The sequence below is a fragment of the Equus przewalskii genome, chromosome 5 (assembly GCF_037783145.1).
Source record: "Equus przewalskii isolate Varuska chromosome 5, EquPr2, whole genome shotgun sequence".
Classification (NCBI taxonomy): domain Eukaryota; kingdom Metazoa; phylum Chordata; class Mammalia; order Perissodactyla; family Equidae; genus Equus; species Equus przewalskii.
Window position 1 is genome coordinate 28,619,663 of NC_091835.1, and position 21,396 is coordinate 28,641,058.

At 35.9% G+C, this 21,396-nt stretch overlaps 1 protein-coding gene across 1 annotated transcript in view; it reads right to left on the reverse strand.

Moving 5' to 3' along the window:
* The window catches only part of BCL2L13 (BCL2 like 13), a 92,442-nt gene that overhangs the window by 33,653 nt on the left and 37,393 nt on the right, over positions 1-21,396 (reverse strand). The window contains 3 exon segments of the mRNA XM_070620335.1: positions 7,200-7,343; positions 13,935-14,004; positions 18,199-18,355. Of these exon segments, the coding sequence (XP_070476436.1) occupies positions 7,200-7,343; positions 13,935-14,004; positions 18,199-18,355 (371 nt within the window).

Consider the following 21,396-nt stretch of genomic DNA (forward strand, 5'->3'; position numbering starts at 1 on the left):
TACCCTAGAAAAAATATCAAAGCAAACAAGAAAAACCAGAAATCTTCCCTCAAAGAAAATACAAAGTGGTTTTACAGGCATGTTATAGGAAGCAAGGCACCAATAACATGAATCTTATACAAATTATTCTAGAGTATAGAAAATGAGCAAACACTTCCTAATTCTAAATTCTTTTATGAAGCCACCATACCCTTAAAACTGAAATCAAATAAGAAAAATTACAAGTCAACCCCACTCACTGAGATTGATACAACTAAATGGTGAAATAATTAAAAACACTCATTTTAACATCAGGAAAAAGAAAAGGATACCTTCTAACACCTATTCTATTAATATTGTACTGGAAATCCTGATTAGTGCAATAAACTTTTTAAAAAGAGACTCATCAAGGAAAAAAATTGTGATTACTCACAGATGATGTGATTTTTTAATGTAGAAAACGCAAAGGAATCTAGAGATCAGTAATCAGAATACCGTAATAAGAGAGTTTAACAAATTTGCTGGCTACATAATCAATATGGAAAAGTCAATTTGACAAAGGTACCACAGTCAGGTAAGATGTTAACACTAGGGGAAACTGGTGAAGGGTATATGGGAACGCTTTATCTTTGCAACTTGTTTTGTAAATCTAAAATTATTCCAAAATAATCTTTTTTAAAAAAAGTTTTTATTGAGGTTATGATAGTTTACAACACTGTGAAACTTCAGTTGTACATTATTTTATTTGTCAGTCATCTTATAGGTGCACCCCATCACCCTTTGAGCTCACCCCAAATTCCCCTGATAACCACTAATCTTTTCTCTTTGTCCATGTGTTTATCTTCCGCATATGAGTGGAATCAGACAGAGTTTGTCTTTCTCTATCTGGCTTATTTCGTTTAACATAATACCCTGAAGGTCCATCCATGTTGTTGTGAATGGGACGATTTTTTATGGGATGATTTATGCATGGGATCGTTTTTTATGGATGAGTAGTATTCCATTGTGTGTGTGTGTGTGTGTGTGTGCGCGCGCGCGCGCGCGCATACCGCATCTTCTTGATCCAGTCATCAGTCGATGGGCACTTGGGTTGCTTCCACATCTTGGCTATTGTAAATAATGCTGCAATGAACATAGGGGTACATGAGTCTCTTTGAATTGCTGATTTCAAGTTCTTTGGACAGATACGCAATAGTGGGATGGCTGGGTCATATGGTATTTCTATTTTTAAGTTTTTGAGAAATCTCCATACTGTTTTGCATAGTGGCTGCATCAGTTTGCATTCCCACCAGCAGTGTATCAGGGTTCCTTTTTCTCCACAATCTCTCTAACATTTGTTATTTTTTGTGTTGGTTATTATAGCCATTCCAAAGGGTGCAAGGTGATATCTTAGTGTAGTTTTAATCTGCATTTCCCTGATGATCAGTGATGATGAGCATCTTTTCATTTGCCTGTTGGCCATCAGTATATCTTCTTTGGAGAAATGTCTGTTCATATCCTCTGCCCATTTTTTGATGGGGTTGTTTGATTTTTTTGTTGTTGAGTTGTGTGAGTTCTTTACATAGCATGGAGATTAACCCTTTGTTGGATATATGGTTTGCAAATATTTTTTCCCAGTTGGTGTGTTGTGTTTTTATTTCAATCCTGTTTTCCCTTACCTTATAAAAGCTCTTTAGTCTGATGTCCCACTTGTTTATTCTTTCTATTGTTTCCCTTGTTGGAGAAGCCACGGTAGGTCCTTTTAAGACTGATGTCAAAGAGTGTACTGCCTATATTTTCTTCTAGAAGTCTTATGGTTTCAGGTCTTACCTTTAAGTCTTTGATCCATTTTGAGTTTATTTTTGTGAATGGTGTAAGACAACGATCTATTTTCATTATGTTACATGTGGGTGTCCAGTTTTCCCAATACCACACATTGAGGAGAATTTCCTTTCTCCACTGTATGTTCTCAGATCCTTTGCCGAAGATTAGCTGTCCATAGATGTGTGGTTTATTTCTGGGCTTTCATTTCTGTTCCATTGATCTGTGTACCTGTTTTTGTGCCAGTACCATGCTGTTTTGATTACTGTAGCTTTGCAGTATGTTTTGAAGTCAGGGATTGTGATGCCTTCAGCTTTGTTTTTTTTTCTCAGGATTGCTTTAGCAATTTGGGGTCTTTTGTTGTCCCATACGAATTTTAGGATTCTTTGTTCTGCTTCTGTGAAAAGTGTCATTGGGATTCTGATTGGGATTGCATTGAATCTGTAGATTGCTCTAGGTAGTATGGACATTTTAACTATGTTTATTCTTCCAATCCATATGCATGGAACGTCCTTCCATCTCTTTATTCATCATCAATTTTTTTCAGGAAAGTCTTGTAGTTTTCATTGTATAGGTCTTTCACTTCCCTGGTTAAATTTATTCCAAGATATTTTATACTTTTTGTTGGGATTGTGTTCCTGAGTTCTCTTTCTGTTAGTTTGTTATTATAGTATAAACATGCAACTGATTTACGTAAGTTGATTTTGTACCCTGTAACTTTGCTTTAATTGTTGATTACTTCTAGTAGCTTCTCGATGGATTTAGGTTTTTTTCTCTGTATAAGATCATGTCATCTGCAAACAGCAAGAGTTTCACTTCTTCATTGCCTATTTGGATTCCTTTTATTTCTTCTTCTTGCCTAATTGCTCTGGCCCAAACCTACAGTATTATGTTGAAAGAGTGGTGAGAGTGGGCACCCTTGTCTTGTTCCTGTTCTCAGAGGGATGGCTTTCAGTTTTTCCCCATTGAGCATGATGTTGGCTGTGGCTTTGTCATATATGCCCTTTATTATGTTGAGGTACTTTCCTTCTATACCCATTTTATTGAGAGTTTTCATCATAAATGGATGTTGGATCTTCTCAAATGCTTTCTCTGCATCTACTGAGATGATCATGTGGTTTGTGTTCCTCATTTTGTTGATGTGGTGTATCACACTGATTGACTTGCGGATTTTGAATCATCCCTGTGTCCCTGGCATAAATCCTACTTGATCATGGTGTATGATCTTTTTAATGTAGTGCTGTGTTCAGTTTGCCAATATTTTGTTGAGGATTTTTGCATCTATATCCATCAGCAAAATAGCCCTGTAATTTTCCTTCTTTCTGTTATTCTTGTCTGGTTCTGGTATCAGGGTGATGCTGGCCTTGTAGAATGTGTTAGGAAGTGCTTCATCTTCCTCAATTTTCTGGAATAGTTTGAGGAGGATAGGTATTAAATCTTCTTTGCATGTTTGGTAGAATTCTCCAGAGAAGTTGTCTAGTCCTGGACTTTTATTTTTGGGGAGGTTTTTGATTACTGTTTCAATCTCTTTACTTGTGATTGGTCTATTCAGATTCTCTATTTCTTCTTGATTCAGTTTTGGGAGGTTGTAAGAGTCTTAAGAATTTATCCATTTCTTCTAGTTTGTCCAATTGGTTGGCATATAGTTTTTCATAGAATTCTTTTATAATCTTTTGTTTTTCTGTGGTATCTGTTGTAATTTCTCCTCATTTCTGATTTTGAGTGTTCTCTCTTTTTTTCCTTAGTGAGCCTGGCTAAGGGTTTGTCAATTATGTTTATTTTCTCAAAGAATCAGCTCTTTGTTTCATTGATACTTTCTACTGTCTTTTTTGTTTCAATTTCATTTACTTCTGCTCTAATTTTTATTATTTCCCTTCTTCTACTGACTTTGGGCTTTGTTTGTTGTTCTTTTTCTTTCTGTTAGGTGTAGTTTGAGATTGCTTATTTGAGATTTTTCTTGTTTGCTGAGGTGAGCCTGTATTGCAACGAAACTCCCTCTTAGGACTGCTTTTGCTGCATCCTAAATGAGTCGGTATGGTGTGTTTTCATTTTCACTTGTCTCCAGATAATGTTCGATTTCTCCTTTGACTTCTTCAACGATCCATTGGTCGTTCAGTAGCATGTTGTTAAATCTCCACATCTTTGCCCCTTCTCCAGCTTTTTCCTTTTAATTGATTTCTAGTTTCATAGCATTATGGTCAGAAAAGATCCTTGATATTATTTCAATCCTTTTAAACTTATCGAGGCTTGCTTTCTTTCCCAATATATGGTATACTTTGAGAATGTTCCGTGCGTGCTTGAGAAGAATGCGTATTCTGCTGTTTTTGGATGGAGTGTTCTATACACATCTATCAAGTCCATCTGGTCTAGTTTTTCATTTAATTCTACAATTTCCTTGCTGACTTTTTGTTTGGATGATCTATCCATTGGTGTTAGTGGGGTATTGAGGTCCCCCACTATTATCGTATTGTTGTTGATATCTCCTTTTAGTTTTGTTAATAGTTGCTTTATGTACTTTGGTGCACCTGTGTTGGGTGTATATATATTTATAGGTGTTATGTCTTCTCAGTGGAGTGTCCCTTTTATCATTATATACTGCCCCTCTTTGTTTCTCTTTACCTGTTTTGTCTTGAAGTCTACTTTGTCTGATACAAGTACGGTGACACCTGCTTTGTTTTGTCTGCTATTAGGTTGGAGTATTGTCTTCCATCCCTTCAGTCTGAATCTATGTTTGTCTTTGGGGCTGAAGTGTGTTTCCAAGAGGCAGCATATTGTTGGGTCTTGTTTTTTAATCCATCCTGCCACTCTGTGTCTTTTGACTGGAGAATTCAATCCATTTAGATTTAGAGTGATTACTGAAATGTGGCAGTCTAATGCTGCCATTTTATGACTTGTTTTCCAGTTCTCCTGCTTTTCCTTTGTTTCTCATCCCTTGTATTTCGGACTACCAATTCAGGTAGGTAGTTTTCTATGCTGGTTTTCTCCATATTTGTAATTTGTCTCTCTGTTCTAATTATTTGTTTAGTGGTCACCATGCGGTCTGTACAAAACATCTCACAGATGAGACTCCATTTTCTGATAGCCTCTTATTTCCTTAGACTAAGGTGGTTGCATCCCTTTCCTCTTCCCCTTCTAAGTTGTTACTGTCACATCTTTATTGCTTCTTGTGCTGTGAGTTGGTTAAAATGACAAGATTATATTCATTCTTGGTGTTTCCTTTCCCTTTATATTCAATGTTATACTTAAGCATTTGCTAACCTATTCTGATGGAGAGTTGCAATTTTCTGATTTTGTCTTTCTACTTATCTCCTTGCTCAAGGTTTTGTAACTCCTTTCCTTCCCGCCCCCCCCCCACCCCCCTGCCCAGGTATGAGGGCCTTCCTGAAGATTTCTTGTAGGCAGGGTCTTGTGGCGATGAACTCCCTTAACTTTTGTCTATCTGGGAAAGTTTTTATTTCTCAATCATATTTGATGGATATTTTCGCTGGATAGGGTATTCTTGGCTGAAAGTTTTTGTTCTCCAGAATTTTGAATATATAATTCCACTCTCTCCTAGCCTGTAAGTTTTCTGCTGAGAAATCTGCTGACAGCCTGGTAGGGGTTCCTTTGTAGGTTATTTTCTTCTGCCTTGCTGCCCTTAACATTTTTTCTGTGCCATTTACTTTTGCCAACTTTACTACTATAAGCCTTGGAATTGGTCTTTTTACATTGATAAAGTTTGGAGATCTACTGGCTTCTGTCACACGGATTTCCAGCTTCCTCTCCAGGTTTGGGAAGTTCTCAGCTATTATTTCTTTGAACAAGGTTTCTGCTCCATTCTCCTTCTCTTCTCCCTCTGGGATACCTATAATCCTTATGTTGCATTTCCTAATTGAGTCGGATATTTCTTGGAGAGTTTCTTCATTTCTTTTTAGTCTTAGTTCTCTCTACTCCTCTATCTGAAGCATTTCTATATTCCTATCATCCAGATTGCTAATTCTGTCCTTGATATTATCAGCCCTACTGTTCAGAGAGTCCAGATTTTCATAATAATCTTGTTTTAATAAACAATTTTAAAAATTAATAAGTCTAACAATATTAAGTGTTAGGGATGATGTAGAAAAACAAAAATTCTTATATATTGTTAACAGAGTTTCAGTCGGAAAACCACTTTGGAAAACACTAGCATTATCTTGTAAAGACATGTTTATGCTCTTGGACCCAGAAATTCTACTCCCAAGTATACAGCCAAAGGAATTCTTACAGGTATGTATAAGAATACTCATACAGCAGTGTTTGTAACAGTAAAAAGGTGAAAATGTCTACTGACAAGGCTACAGATAAATAAACTATAGAAAAATAAATTATGATATATTTACACAATGGAATACCAAATGTCAGCCAACACATGAACCTAAACAATGCATTCCCAACAGGGATGATTTCAAGGGTGAAAACTGGTTTGGGGAAGTGGGGGAAATCTGAGATATTAATATTACAATGGCTTGTGGCCCTCCTATGGGCCACAGTACTTAAAAAGACATATTTGTAGGGGCTGGCCCTGTGGCTGAGCGGTTAAGTTCACGTGCTGTGCTGCAGGTGGCCCAGTGTTTCGTTGGTTCGAATCCTGGATGCAGACATGGCACTGCTCATCAAACCACACTGAGGCAGCATCCCACATGCCACAACTAGAATGACCCACAACGAAGAATATACAACTATGTACCGGGGGGCTAAGGAGAGAAAAAGGAAAAAAACTAAAATCTTTAAAAAAAAAATTTTAAAAAAAGACATATTTGTGGTATTAAAATTTCATGGGCGGGGAGAAGGGAGATGATTAGGATAAAAATGTCTGAAAAGGATCCTTCGGGGAGGGATAATGAAAAGAAAGTTGAGAAAAATGACCTAGATGAATCTCAAGAACATAACATCAAGTGAAAAAAGCAAGTTATGGAAGAATACATATAGTATGATGCTATTTACATAAAGTCAAAACATAGAAAATATTGTCTAGGGATAGATAGATAGATATGTGGTTAAAGTATAATAAAAACACAATTTAGAATAGGAGTTACCTTTGCCAAGTAGGTACTTCACAACACTTTTGAATTGGCTGTGTTCTTTTCTTGGATTGAGATAGTAAATACATAACTGTTTATTTTATTATTCTTCACCCCGTAGTTATTCACGTAATTTTATTAGTATGAAATGTTTCAGAATTAGAACTACTGAGAAGAACTACTTAAAAATATCACATATTGATTTATTACAAGTAAAATCTTAGTAGTTTAACTTAAACTGTATGAATAGACTTTCCATGGATTGTCATCCATTCAATACTAAATAATATTAAAATATTAAACCTATGCTGTTAAAAACAACCACCATGAGGTACTTAATTAAAAAAAAAATTTTAAAAAAAAGTACACAACAGCTCATACCCAGCCACCTTGCTGAATGATGTACTCTGCTGCATAGTCCTCAAGGTACGTCACACCAAACTGCAGCAAGGCACTCAAAGGTTCTTGACCACGTCTTGTTAACTCCAAAAGCATTTGTCGTAGCAAAATCAGAGGCACCAAAATCTTCAATGCAAAGATGAGAGTAGAAAAACAAACTGAAATTCTTATAATTCATTTTATATGTTCAATTACCAGAAAATTACATTCAGATGCATCATTATGGAATTTCATTTTTATTATAATAAAGGAAATAAAACATTGACTTCTACTAGAATTTTTCTGACTAATGCATGTAGGTTTTATACCATAGGGTGCTAGAAATAATTATTATATAAAAATAATTTGGCTCATGTGCGTATGTGTATCAAACAACATATGTATAGGAAATTCACACTGAAGCATTATTTATAACAGCAAAAGACAGGAAACGACCCAACAGGGACTGGTTAAATTGATTTTGGTCATCCAGTAAAATATCACATAGTTGTTCAAAAGACTGTTCACTGCCCAATCACCAAAGAATTATTTCCAGGAAAAGAATCAAGATATAGGAGACTGTATACAATGATGGTATCCTTTGTGTAAAAACACAAAACAATACATATACATACATACATGTTTGTACAATCCTATAGTATCTCTGGAAAAAACACACAAGAAACTGGTAATAGTGGTAGCCTAACAATAGGAGAACTAGGTAACTGGCAGCAAGGGTGGGACACTATTTTTCAATGTATACCATTCCATACTTCTTGCATTTTGTACTGTGCTTTTATTACCTATTTAAAAATAAGAACTTTCAAAATTATGAGCTATCTTATAAAGGTCATCAAAACCAAAGGAGTTATTATCATTCCTAATAGCTCTGTGGCTCAATATTTAAAAATCATCAAAATTTATGACAAAGACTAACTAGAGAGCCTTGCATTCCCTTAAAAATTGCACATTGAAAAGAACTAAGTATTTCCAGTTAACCATCTGCATGCAATCCTCTCTTGCCTGAAACACCAAGAGGTCTCCACATGACTGGAAAAGGAATGCGAAAGGAAATGAAACTAAGTCCAGTTCTTTGTTACTGAAGGCCAAGGTAATAACTGAGGGATTACAAAATATTTCTGCAGAAGAGGACAAACAGAAAAAACACTGAGTTTATATTCTTACTAATATTCTTTGGCTTTTACGTAAAAGTAGCCCTGAGGGAATCTGTATCAAAGTCTGAAAGAAAGAATGTAACAAACACATATCTTCACTTTTTTGATATTCTAAATGAACTCCAGCCCTAAACATATTAAAAACCTCTTCTTAATGTTAATGGAGGGTATAAGGCTGTAAAGAATATATTAGGCTTTTTCCACAATTAGAAAACCTGTCATACTATTAAAAACAAACACAAAAAACTATTGTTCATCTAGCCCCATTATTTTGTCTTAGCAGGAGCAGTAAAGAATAGCTTGTGAATCAGCTGATTCACATCATATCAACCTGAAAGGTCTGGAATGTTCTGACTTCCCATAATAATCTACTCATATCCAACAATTTAGTTATTTGTGTTTAAGCTCTTAGGGAAATGAGATGCAAACATTTTATACTTGCTACATAAAATAATACTTCTATTTGTTCCAAATTTATCTATCTCATATCAAAAACTAGATGCCTTAGTTTTACTCTATAATAATCTAGAGGTAAAACTGTAATCCTCTTTCACTCCTGTCTTAATTTTAGTCCTTAATCACATTCCCCCTCATTCACTATACTTTTTAGGCTGAAATCTACTAATCTTTTAGTCCATTCTTCATATGGCAATTCCTCCATTGCTTTGATCATTTAAGTTCTCCTTTCCTGGATCTTCTCCATCCCAATTACATCTGTCTTGAAATTGCAGTAACAAGAGAGCAGAAACTTTATTTTACAGGACTAACCTCTTCTACTTCGTTGATAATACATGTTATGTCTATTTTACCTATCTGACATATTATCTTCAGGGACCTGTATGATGACTTCCAGACCCAATAACTTTTAAGTACAGTTTAGATTGTCTTTATATAGTTAAACCCACTTACCCTCTAATTTTTGTGAGTGATCATACACAAAGCTTCACTGAGTTATTTCTACAACTGATCTCTATCAATTTGGCATTTCACTAGCCAAAAGAATTTTATATCATCTTTACACCTGATATGTTTTGTACTCTCCCTCCCACAGTATTAAAGAAACATTAAAATAAAACTGGATCCTCAAGCATCCATTCCTAGAAGATCCCACTATCCGTATCTCTAGGACTAAAAAGTAATCAAATAGTCTTACCCTTTGAATTCCTTACTGTAAATCATTTCCTTACTGGATAACAGTACTCCCCACAATCCATATAAATTATTTTTTTCTTCAATAACTTTTGCAATGGAATGCTAAGGTACTTGTGACCATCAAAAAGGATTACCTGCAGGAGCTGTCTCCTCATATGTACCATGTGGTGTCTTCCTCCAAAAGGTTAGACTTGGCTAACATTATCCTTTTATTAAAGAATATATGAGCTTGCCTGGTGTAGAAATGAAGTATACCAATTTATAGCTCAGAGGGTCTCTTCCAATAGAATAGATATTTGCAATGATAAACTACATATTTTGGTCCATTGATCTACTATTTAACCTGCCTATGCTTAATAATTCTAGTAAATGTCACAGCCCACAAATTTTATCTGGACCTGATTTATTGATTAGGTTTGTATGTCTTTGACCTATCTGCTTCAAAATAACATTTAAGAGACAATGAAACATTATGTATCACCTAGTGATGCAAGAGGAAATAGAGAACACCACAAATAAAGTATTCCTGCCAAAAAGATTAAACCTGAATATGATTAGGCCTCTAGATCTACCTACCAATGGAAAGGAAAGATAGATACAGAGGAACACATTACGTGACATCTCAGTGATGCAGTCAATAAACTCCAGAAGGTAGGAAATTTTACAAGACAAATAACTTATAAGTAAATTAGAGAAAAAAAACACAAGAAGGTGAGAAAGCCTACACATTAAAAGAGACTAAAGTCACATATTGTATGATTGCATTTATATGAAATGTCAACAGCAGGCAAATTCATAGAGACAGAGTAATATTGTCAGAGGCTGGGAGAAGCAGGAAATGGGGAGTGACTACTACTAGGTATGAGGTTTCTTTTTGAGAAGATAAAAATGTTCTGGAATTAGACAGAAGATGGCTGCAGAATTCTGTGCATGTACTAAAAACCACTGAATTGTATACTTTAGAATGGTATAAAAATTATATTTCAATTTTTTTAAAAATGGGAAAAACTTAAGAGACATATCAACCAAATACAATGCATGGGCCTTGTTTGGATCTTGATTAAAATAAATCAGCTTAGAAAAGTACCTTTATGAGACAACTGAGAAAATCTGAACACTGAACAGTGAATAGATTATGTGATGATTTAGAATTACCGTTAATATTTTGAGGTGTAATGATGGTATTATCATTTGGTTTAAAAAAGGATACATCATCCTTGGGAAACACATACTAATGTATTTATGAATAAAATGATATTATGTCTAGGGTCTACTTCAAAATAATCTAGAAGGAGAGTGGGAAGAGTGTGGGGAGGAATAGATGAAACAAGACCAACCATATACTGATAATTGTTGAAGCTTACCGATGGATTACATGGGATTTCCTATACTACTCTCTCTGCTTTTGTGTATGCTTGGAATTTTAATAATAAAAGATTTTAAAAGATTAGTGATTTAACATGACACTAAAAATTAACCAAGGCAAATAATTCATTTATCTTTATTATTTTTCTAAAGTCTATTTATTACACTATGAAAATCATGCACTAACATTCTAGCTAACTTTTTCCTCTTTGATGGTTAAGCTTTTGTTTTTCAATAAGCAGATAAGTACATAGGAAAAAAACAATACTCATGAGAGGGGAAAAAAAAACCCTACAATTCGGAGATAACTATTATGTACTACTTAATGTTTTGGCACATACTCCAATTATTTTTCTAGGCATATAGAAAAATGTTGTCCCTCGGTATCTGTGAGGGATTGGTTCCAGGATTCCCCACAGATACCAAAATCTACAATGCTCAAGTCCCTTACATAAAATGGCGTAGTATTTGCATGTAACCTAAGCACATCGTCCTATATACTTTAAATCATCTCTAGATTACTTATAACACCTAATATAATGTAAACGCTATTTAAGTAGTTGTTATACTGAATTATTTAGGGAATAACAACAAGAAAAAAAGGTCTGTACACATTGGTACAGAGGCAACCTGCGGTTGGTTGATTCTATGGATGCAGAACTGCAGATACAGAGGGCCGACTACATGCAATCTACATTTATACATTTCCTTTTTTCCCTTTTTTTTTTTGAGGAAGATTAGCCCTGAGCTAACATCTGCTGCCAATTCTCATTTTTTGCTGAGGAAGACTGGCTCTGAGCTAACATCTGTGCCCATCTTCCTCTGCTTTATATGTGGGATGCCTACAACAGCATGGCTTGCCAAGCGGTGCCATATCTGCACCCGGGATCCGAACCGGCAAACCCTCAGCCACTGAAGCGGAATGTGCGAACTTAACCGCTGTGCCACCAGGCCGGCCCCCGTTTACTTTTTTTTAAAGAAAAGATCATGCTATTAATACAGGTTTGTGACCAGCTTTTTTCCTCCACTTCTTTTGATATATTTAAAGAGTATTCTACCAAGATGCTTTTAAAACCCCTATACAGATAAAGTGATATTCAGTTTGCCCTAACCTGGCATGCTTTGTAGACATGTTTTTCTTTTCCCTCTGACGGGTGTTTCATTTGAGCCTCGTTTACCTGCCAGAGAGCCACACTCATATAACAATGTTATATCAGAATTTTGCAAACATTCATGTAAAATGTAAAATAGGAGCTGTTTCAAATTAGCCATCTGACTTTGATTTGGGGGGCATTTCAGTTGCCTATCATAAGCCAGGTTCTTTTCAGCCCTAGAGGGCTTAGAAGGAGAATAATATTGGATTCAGTGAAGCAAGTAATATTCAAATTGGCATGCCTCATTTATATGAGGTTATCAAACCACAGCCTCAAAGATCAACAGTTGGCCCTTGGTCCAGATGAGGGACTAAAATGGAAGGAGGGAATGGACAAAAAGGATGGGTGAAGAGAGACAGTGAAGACTAGGGTTTACTCAGATTTTTTAGGATAACCCTAGGATCCAGTCAGAGGAGGATATATAAGAGTTGATTATAACAGTTACCAGACAGGAGTGACAGGAAGAGAACATAAAATAGGGGATGAAGGCTACTAATACTAGGTACCTAAATATTTGTTGTTGGATATTCTAAGCTCATAGTATATGAGCTCATTTTTATTTATAAAATCTATTTCAAATTTCCATCCAAGAGAGGTGTTTTTACTCCAAGAAAGCGAATGAAACAGATATTTTAACAAATTATTTATAGGTAAGTAACACAGTAAAATTCCATAACAGTGACTATTTGGGAACAAGGTCTCGTGTGTTAAATCTAATATAATAGCTGCTGTTTACTGAGTGCTTACTATTGTAAGCACTTATTTTTTATTTTTTAGCACTTTCAGACAACGTGCTAAAAGCATTTAACATATATCATATCATTTAATTCTAATAAAACTTATGAGGTTAGTATTATCAGCTCCATTTAACGGACGTGAAAAGTAACATTTAGAGAGCTTACTTAACCTGTCCAAAGACACGCATCCAGTCCATGAGAAAGCTGATATCTGAAACAAGTCTGATTACAAAGCCTATGATGCTAATTATTATACTATAATGCCTCCAAAGCCTGTATTAAGGTGAGTAAAAATAATATACATCAATTAGGTCACATGGTCTGACATATTATTAACAATCCTGAGTAGAGGTGGCTATTTATAAAAATAATTCTACTGAATTTTCTCATCCCTAGCACTACATCATTGAGGGCCATATTTCTTCCTCACACTGAGCTGAGCCATCCTATACCGCATCCCCTTAGACTCTCTGCCTTTTCAAAATGCTAAGTAGGTAATACTGTATGAGATAACGGATAAGCAGTATGGTATACTAGAAAAAAACACTGAAGCTAGAATCAGCAGATCTTAGCTCTAGTGTCGGTTCCATTATTTACTAGCCAAGGGGTCCTAGACAAGTCATTTAATTTTTTTCTCTCATTATTTACCTGACCTAACTAAACAACAAAACAAAAGCTAATAAAATCCATTCAGTCTTCTGCAAAGGATGGTTGTAATGATCAAATGAGATGTGACATGAGATACCCTGTAAACTATAAAACACAAATGGTATTATTCATTTAAGAGAACCAGAAGAAGTTGTGCCCCAAATGAAGCCATTAATTCTTTTTTTCCCAAGACACTCACATGTTAACAAATAACCAACCATCTAGAGATACATGTCCCAATGCAGAGAAACGAAGAAATGATGAGAAATTCAGACGGAGAGGAAGGAAGAGGGGCATACTATGGGACACTTATTTTTGGGCCAACCAGAACCTTGGAACGTTAATCAAAAAACTACTTTAATCAAAAATATCCACATAACACAGTTGGATTTATGCATTAAATAATGAGTTCTAAGAGTTTTCTCTTATATAATGCTAGCAATTCCTTCTGTACTTTATCTTTAACACACTAAAATCTTGAAAGAGAAAAGATAATTTGGTTAATACCTTATTCCAGCCGTTGGCATGAACTGTAGTCTCCAGTGTACATTCCCGATATGCCTGATATGTCACTGGCCTGTAGAGATTTTTTTAAAAGTCTGTGTCATAAATAAGGAAAATTCTAAATCTCCAGATGAATAAACATACAGTTACTACTCTGCTGTTGAACTTTTTACTAAAGTAACAAAGATTATTCAATATATTGTTTCGTATGAAACAGGGCTTTTAACATTTGGTATGCGTTTTTCTTGAAGGATTACTCTATAGGCTGAGATGCATGCTAACAGCTTGGGAAAGCGGTTAATAACGTAACAAAATAATAATAAATAATAATTTTTTCATAATTGCTTGAAACTCATCCAACAGGATTTCTATGTTGCAGATAAACATAAACACTGGGTTATTAATATAGGGTCAAATAATAACAAATAAAAATTATCTCTAATAAAATTAAAAGCACAATTTTAACTTTTTTAAAAGGCAAAAAATCTAAAATATTTGAAAATTAAAGAGACATGTCACTGGAAGATTTTTCAAATAGAGGATATAAGGAGTTTGAATAAACAAGGCCAATAAACGGAGCTCTATTTTTAACTTGGAGTCTTATGACATAAAATCCTGGAGGGCAGAGAGATAAGCCTTTCTGATTATTTCCATGTAAGTTCTATTCATACCAAAAACTCAAATCATTGAGTGATGACAACAATGCTCCCTCACTAATTTATTGACGGCCTTTAAGTACTGTATTCTAAGCCTTGGTTGCACGAGCAAATTAACAACAACAAAAATACTTGGTACCAAGTAAAATAAGCAGGAATCAATAGCTTGGGTAACAGGTGTAATAAAGTTTACCCCCCGCTCCTCTTTGTGGGCAAAGTATTAACATACATGTAAAAAAGGACAGGAGTCTATTATAGGATTTTAAAATCTACTCCAAAGGCATTTTCTGCTCTGATGTCTCTGGCCTGTGATCTCTTCAGCCTATGAATATTTTAGATTGATTACAGCTACCACTTATTGGTAGATTACTGTTGGGGTTTATATTTTTTATATTTATATTATATATTACATATTATCATTTTACACATTAGGAAACTGAAGCTCAGAAAAGTCAAGAGACTATCCCAAATCCACACAGTTGGCAAGCAGTAATGTAGGAATTCACACCCAATTAGATCTGGCTCCAAAGGCCACAGTGTTCCTATTTTAAGTTAGGATTTTGACACATGCCATGATAATGTCTAGATGCCATATGTGGCTAATAAGCATTTGAAATGTGACTACTGATATGCTGAAGGTGCAATATACAACCAGATTTCAAAGACTTAGTAAGAAAAGAAGAATGTAAAATATCTCATTAATAATATTTTATATTGAGTACTTGTTAAAACTATAATATTTTTAATATATTGAGTAAAATAACATATTATTAAAAATCTTAATTTAATTTTATGTGGCTGATAGAAAATAAATTACACATATGTGACCTGCATTATATCTATTGTACAGTGCTGGTCTAGGTATTTCAGAAAACAGTTCTGATGACACAGCTATCATTCTTTTCTACAAGTCAACATAAAATCAGCACTTCAGCTTTGCTGAAAGAAGATCGCAGGGATAACCTTTTTCATTAAATGCGATGTACTCCCTTCCTGATATATTCCTAGTAAAGTAAGCTTAGAATTTTTTAGAAGACTTGGGCTAAATACCAGGTAGTTGTAAAACTCGAACTTCAGCAGATACTATACAGTCTACCTACCTATATTCTCCCTGAAGCTTTATTGCGTCTATCAGTCCCTTCACTTCCTTTCCTCAACTGTTTGATGTTGCTGTGGGTCACAGTAGTCCTTAATGGTAGTTTGTCTATCAGGCTAAAGTATTTAGCATCCTTCAGAATGAAATATGATTTGAAACATTATATGTACACACATATATGGACATAAAAGATCCAGCATATTAAAACATTTAAAGGAAATCTAATACATAGAAAAGTAAGTAGCTGAAAAATTAGCTCTATCTAATGAGCTATTTGAACAGAGCAAACAAGAAGAAGCAGGAGGCAGGTGGGGGGAGCCTTTGAAACTGCTGGTGCTCAGTTATATAGATGAGTTCAGGATTAATTGCCCACTTTAACAAAACTGTTGGGAGGAGCAGGTGATATTTTCTACCTTAAAAGATACTGCCATCAACCTGTACAACACTTTTTTATTTTCAAAGTATTAGTAACAGAGCTTAACAACTTTCAAAAGTAGATGTCTGAAAAAAATTATTCATAAAGAGGCCTGACTTTGATATACAACCAGAAGTACCAATCTAAAAAATAATTATATCAGTATTCAGGCTTGGGGAAAAAACCAAAACAAGTATTCATCCAAGACAGTTTTTTTTTGTTGTTTTAAGATTTTATTTTCCTTTTCCTCCACAAAGCCCCCCGGTACCTAGTTGTATATTTTAGTTGTGGGTCCTTCTAGTTGTGGCATGTGGGATGCTGCCTCAGCATGGCTTGATGAGCGGTGCCATATCCGCGCCAAGGACCTGAACCAGCAAAACCCTGGGCTGCTAAAGTGGAGCACACGAACTTAACCACTCGGCCATGGGGCTGGCCCCCTAAGACAATATTTTTACAAATATAAGTTATTTTGCAGTGAGAAGATACCAATTTTTTCTGCAGATTATGAAAAGGACTCCAAAAATAATACTTTTCCTTTTTTTAACTATATAACACTGTTCTTCAGAGAGCTTATAATATCTCAGTACAGTTAAAATTAAGAGATAGAGAAACTGAGATAAAGAGTGAAATGGTAAGGGGCTAGCCCAGTGGTGTAGTGGTTAAGTTCGCATGCTCTGCTTCGGTGACCCAGGATTCGCAGGTTTGGATCCTGGATGCGGACCTACACACTGCTCATTGAGCCATGCTGTGGCGGCATTCCATGTAAAATAGAGGGAGATTGGCACAGATGTTAGCTCAGGGCCAATCTTCCTCACACAAACACAAAAAGAGTGAAATGGTTTGTTCAAAGCTACAAATAGTTTGTACCAAAATTAGAAACAGATTTTTTTGCTTCCTCAGTCATTTTCCTCTCAGTTCCAAAAGCTTTTACAAGTTTTTTTGTTTGTTTGTTTTGGCAAAACAGCAGGTTTTGAAACCTCAATATATAAAATATATGAAAGTACAAGCTGTTCCAGTTTAAGAAGAGTGGAGAGGGCCTAACAAGCCCCACCCACTCACCCTTCCCCTCCCCTCCTCATGGCTCCTAATGCTGAAAGCCACAGCTGTATATCCAAATTTCTTATTTAAGTTTTATTTCTTGACACCCAAATGTCTTCACATTTATCTTTAAACTTTTCTATATATAAAGTTAAGAAAATCCAAATACAATTTTCATGTTACTGTTTCCTATGTATAATTTGGATTTATAACATTTGTTTATGTCACCAGAATATGCAGAAACAAAGTGAATTCTCCTTAAACCCAAATTGCTTCCTTTAACAAATGGTAAAGTATAAACTTTGCTTACGTGAAAGTAAGGAATTACCTTACTACGACAGCAATTTGGCATCTGAATTTTGGCCTTTTAGCGAAGGAACAGTCTTCATCCTGTTTTAGATAGTTGTCAATCTTCATTAAACCAAATATCTTTGTAATTCAAACAAATTCCTTAATGACTCTCAGCAAAGAATAAGGGGAAATGAATTTTTAAGAGTTACAATAAATGACTTGATTCTATTTTAATACACTTTCACTATGAGCTTCTTGCCTTTACCTTCACCAGTCAGAACCATAGCTAGGAGAGAAGTTTCCCCTATAAAAATGTGGCAGTAGTTCCATGGACAGATGTGTGACCTCAAAGTTTAACAACATCTGGGATACCTAAAATACGGATAAAATGTTAATCCCACACTGCAATGCATAAAACCCTATCCATTATATTTATGTTGGCTGCTAGAGAGAATGGCACTAAAAAGTGGTCAGGACAAGTGAAACAGCTTATATTTACAACTCTGTGAAAGCATCTGTTGAAACCTGACAGCTCAACAAGTAAATACAAATGATCAAATTCATGTTGGAACAGTTAAACCACAACTTGATGCAAAAGTTGTCACTCAAACCACAAACAGAGATGCTTGTAAAAGTAAAAGAAAAAGTGAAGAAAAGTGAGAAAAGAAGTGACACCATTCACCCAAACATAGCCTTAATGAACCCAGTGCTGCATAAGGGATCCAGAGACTACTGACAGAACCGTGTTCCCACTCAGCAATGGTAACTCACTGGCTGAGGAGCATCTGTAACGCCTTCTGGAGAGGTTCTTTCAGTTCCTGTGACACTTTCTCTCCAAGATGAGCCAAGCAGTCTTCTACTGAGCTTTCTGGGTTAGCAGGGCTGAACACAGGAGAAGTATGACGGTCAAAGCCTGTGGTGGTAAAGGCTGAAGACAGGGCAAAAGAAAAACCTAATTTAATAAACAATATCAAAAGTTGTACTATAAAAGCTTGGAGGATTAAGGCACTTACTATTGGGAACAAGCTAATAGTTATAAGTCACTTAAAAAGGTCAGATAGTCATTATGGGATATTAATCTTTCCTGGAACAAAAAATTTGATAGGTCCTAAGCTTCGAGATTTTTTTTAAAGAAAGATTTTTACAAAAAAATCTTAGTTTCAAGAGAAGAAAAATACTAAACTGATGTGTTAAAATACACAAACCATTTTAGTGTATTACCAGAGACCAATTTAGTATAAAAATGATAAAGGAGAGACAACTCCTAACTCTCATCCTTCTCTTAATAATCTTTTACCTCTATAAATGTGGCACTTCTTAAACCAGATTCTAATCAGTTTATTCCAACTTGGAGGATGAGTAGATTACTTTTACTCCCTTTTCAAAATGAATTATTAAACTCAATATTCTTGCACATGAATAAATTTTAAAACTATGAAGGTTATACAAGTTGCACATGGAAGAAGTAGTCACAGCCACCTCTCCTCAGCTCACACTACCAGCATCTCACCTGCTTTCTTACTGCAAGTTATATAGACTTAGCCATTCTGTAAGTGCAGAAAGAAAAGGTAGAATCATTGTTGTTCCAGGATACAAATGGGATGGGGGGCATAGACTCCCAGCAGAGCAAGTGGCTTATATCCACTCCTAAGAGTTATCAATAAACTCTATAAAGTATTTACGGTATTAATCTAAGGCTTGCTTCTAGAAGGCTGCAAATTTTACTACAGAGTTAAATACATATTTCTCTGTGAAGTGCTTGCCTCCAAGAAAGATGCATACGGCTGCAAAGTTCACACATATTTTGTTGTCCATTATAATGATCAGTTTTGGATAATATGAGGTGCAATAAGTGAGAGCATGTAAGCCTTTGTTGCTTTTTTTTTCCTTTCTGTCTTTTGCCCATTTTACTACGTATAAGTATTTTTATCAGAAAAGGACGAAGGCTTGGAGTGACGTCAGCATCAGGGGGCAGTGAGCTGTTCCCTTAGTCTCTTCTAAGTTAGAACCAAACAGACATTCATTAACCAACACAGGATCCCCTACAAAGCACAAGAGAGAGAGCCACCCAGCCATACATCTGAAGGTGGGGCTACTGGATCCCTGGGAAGCAACAGAAGGAGGTGAATGGATCCCCTTTTGCACCCCAGCAGCAGTGATCCAGGTCGCAGGTTCTCATGCAGCAGCTGATGCGCAACTATAAGAGGAGGTGGAGGAGCAGGCAGACCCGTGCTTGAATACTTTCACTTTCACAGTGCTGTCCAGCCTTCGGGAATGCTTCACATCGAGTGGCACAGCTCACCTACCGTGCAGGTGTCCCCACCAAGCACAGAGGCCCAGGCGAATGACCCATGAGCTCAGAGCAGACCCATGTGTGTGAATAAAAATGCCCCTTCCTTCCCGCCTAGTGCACCAGTTTGGCCACTCCCCAGCCAAGGCAGTGGTTTTGCACCAGAGCACCTACACATGCATGTGTGACCCACCAAGTGGCTTTGGCCAGCAGGGAAATGGAGACGAGCGCTATGAGCACTTCCAGCAGCCATGGCAGGTTCATAAAACACAGCTCCTACCCCCCGTAGAGGTGGCAGGTGGAATCTGTGACCCAAAACTATCACTACATGCCAGCAAAGGATTGCTTCATCAAACACCATGAAGAACTACATTAACACTCCAGAGGAGAAGGAAAATGATAAGTCTCCAGAAACCAATCCTAAAATCACAGAAATTTACAAATTAAATGAGAGAGAATTCAAAATAGTTCTCATAAAAAAACTCAATGAGTTACAAGAAAACTCAGAAACAATTCAAGGAACTCAGGAATAAAATTAATGAGCAGAAGGAATTCTCCACCAAAGAGATTAAAACTCAAAAAAAAATGCCAAACAGAAATCCTGGAGATAAAGAATGCAATGAATGAGATAAAAAACAATCTAGAAACCTCAAAATACAAAGCTCACGTTATGGAGGACAGAATTAGTAATTTAGAGGACAGAAATACAGAAATGCTCCAGGTGGAGGAAGAGAGAGAACTAAGACTTAAAAAGAATGAAGACACTCTGAGAAATATCCAACTCAATTCCAGAGGGAGAGGAGGAGAAAAGAGCAGAGAGCTTGTTCAAAGAAATAATACCTGAGAACTTCCCAAATCTGGGGAAGGGACTGGACTTACAAGTATATGAAGCCAAAAGAACTCCTAATTACATAATGCAAAAAGACCTCCAAGGCAGACAATAGCAAAACTGGGAACAGTCACTGACAAAGAAAAAATATTAAGGGCAGCAAGGCAAAAGAGGATAATGGACAAAGGAACCCCTATCAGGCTTTCAGCAGAAACCTTACAGGCTAGGAAAGAGTGGTATGAGGTATTCAAGATACTGCAAGACAAAAACATTCAGCCAAGAATACTCAATCCAGTGAAACTATCTTTCAGATATGATGGAAGAAAAAAAGGTTTCCCAGATAAACAAAAGCTGAGGGAGTTCATCACCACTAGACCTTTACAAGAAATGATCAAGGATGCCCTCATACCTGAAACAAAAAGGCAAAGGTTTACAAAGCCTTGAGCAGAGATAAATAGACAGACAAAATCAGAAAATTGCAGCTCTCTATCAGAACAGGTGATTAAGCAAATACTGAATTACAACATAAAAGATAAAGAGAAGGAAAGCATCAAATATAATTATAAACACTTCATTTTAATCACAAACTCATAACACAAAATAGTAAATTGTGACAAAAATAACTTAGAAGGGGAAGACGTAAGGGATGGAACCTGCTTAGGCTAATGGAGATCAGAGGCTATCAGAAAATGGACTATCTCATCTACAAAATCTTTTATACAAATCTCATGGTAACCACTAAACAAAAAATCAGAGCAGAGACACAAAACATAAATTAAGAGAAAATGAGAAAACCGTCACAGAAAACAACCAAACTTAAACAGCGGTGAGAAATACAAGAGAACAGGGC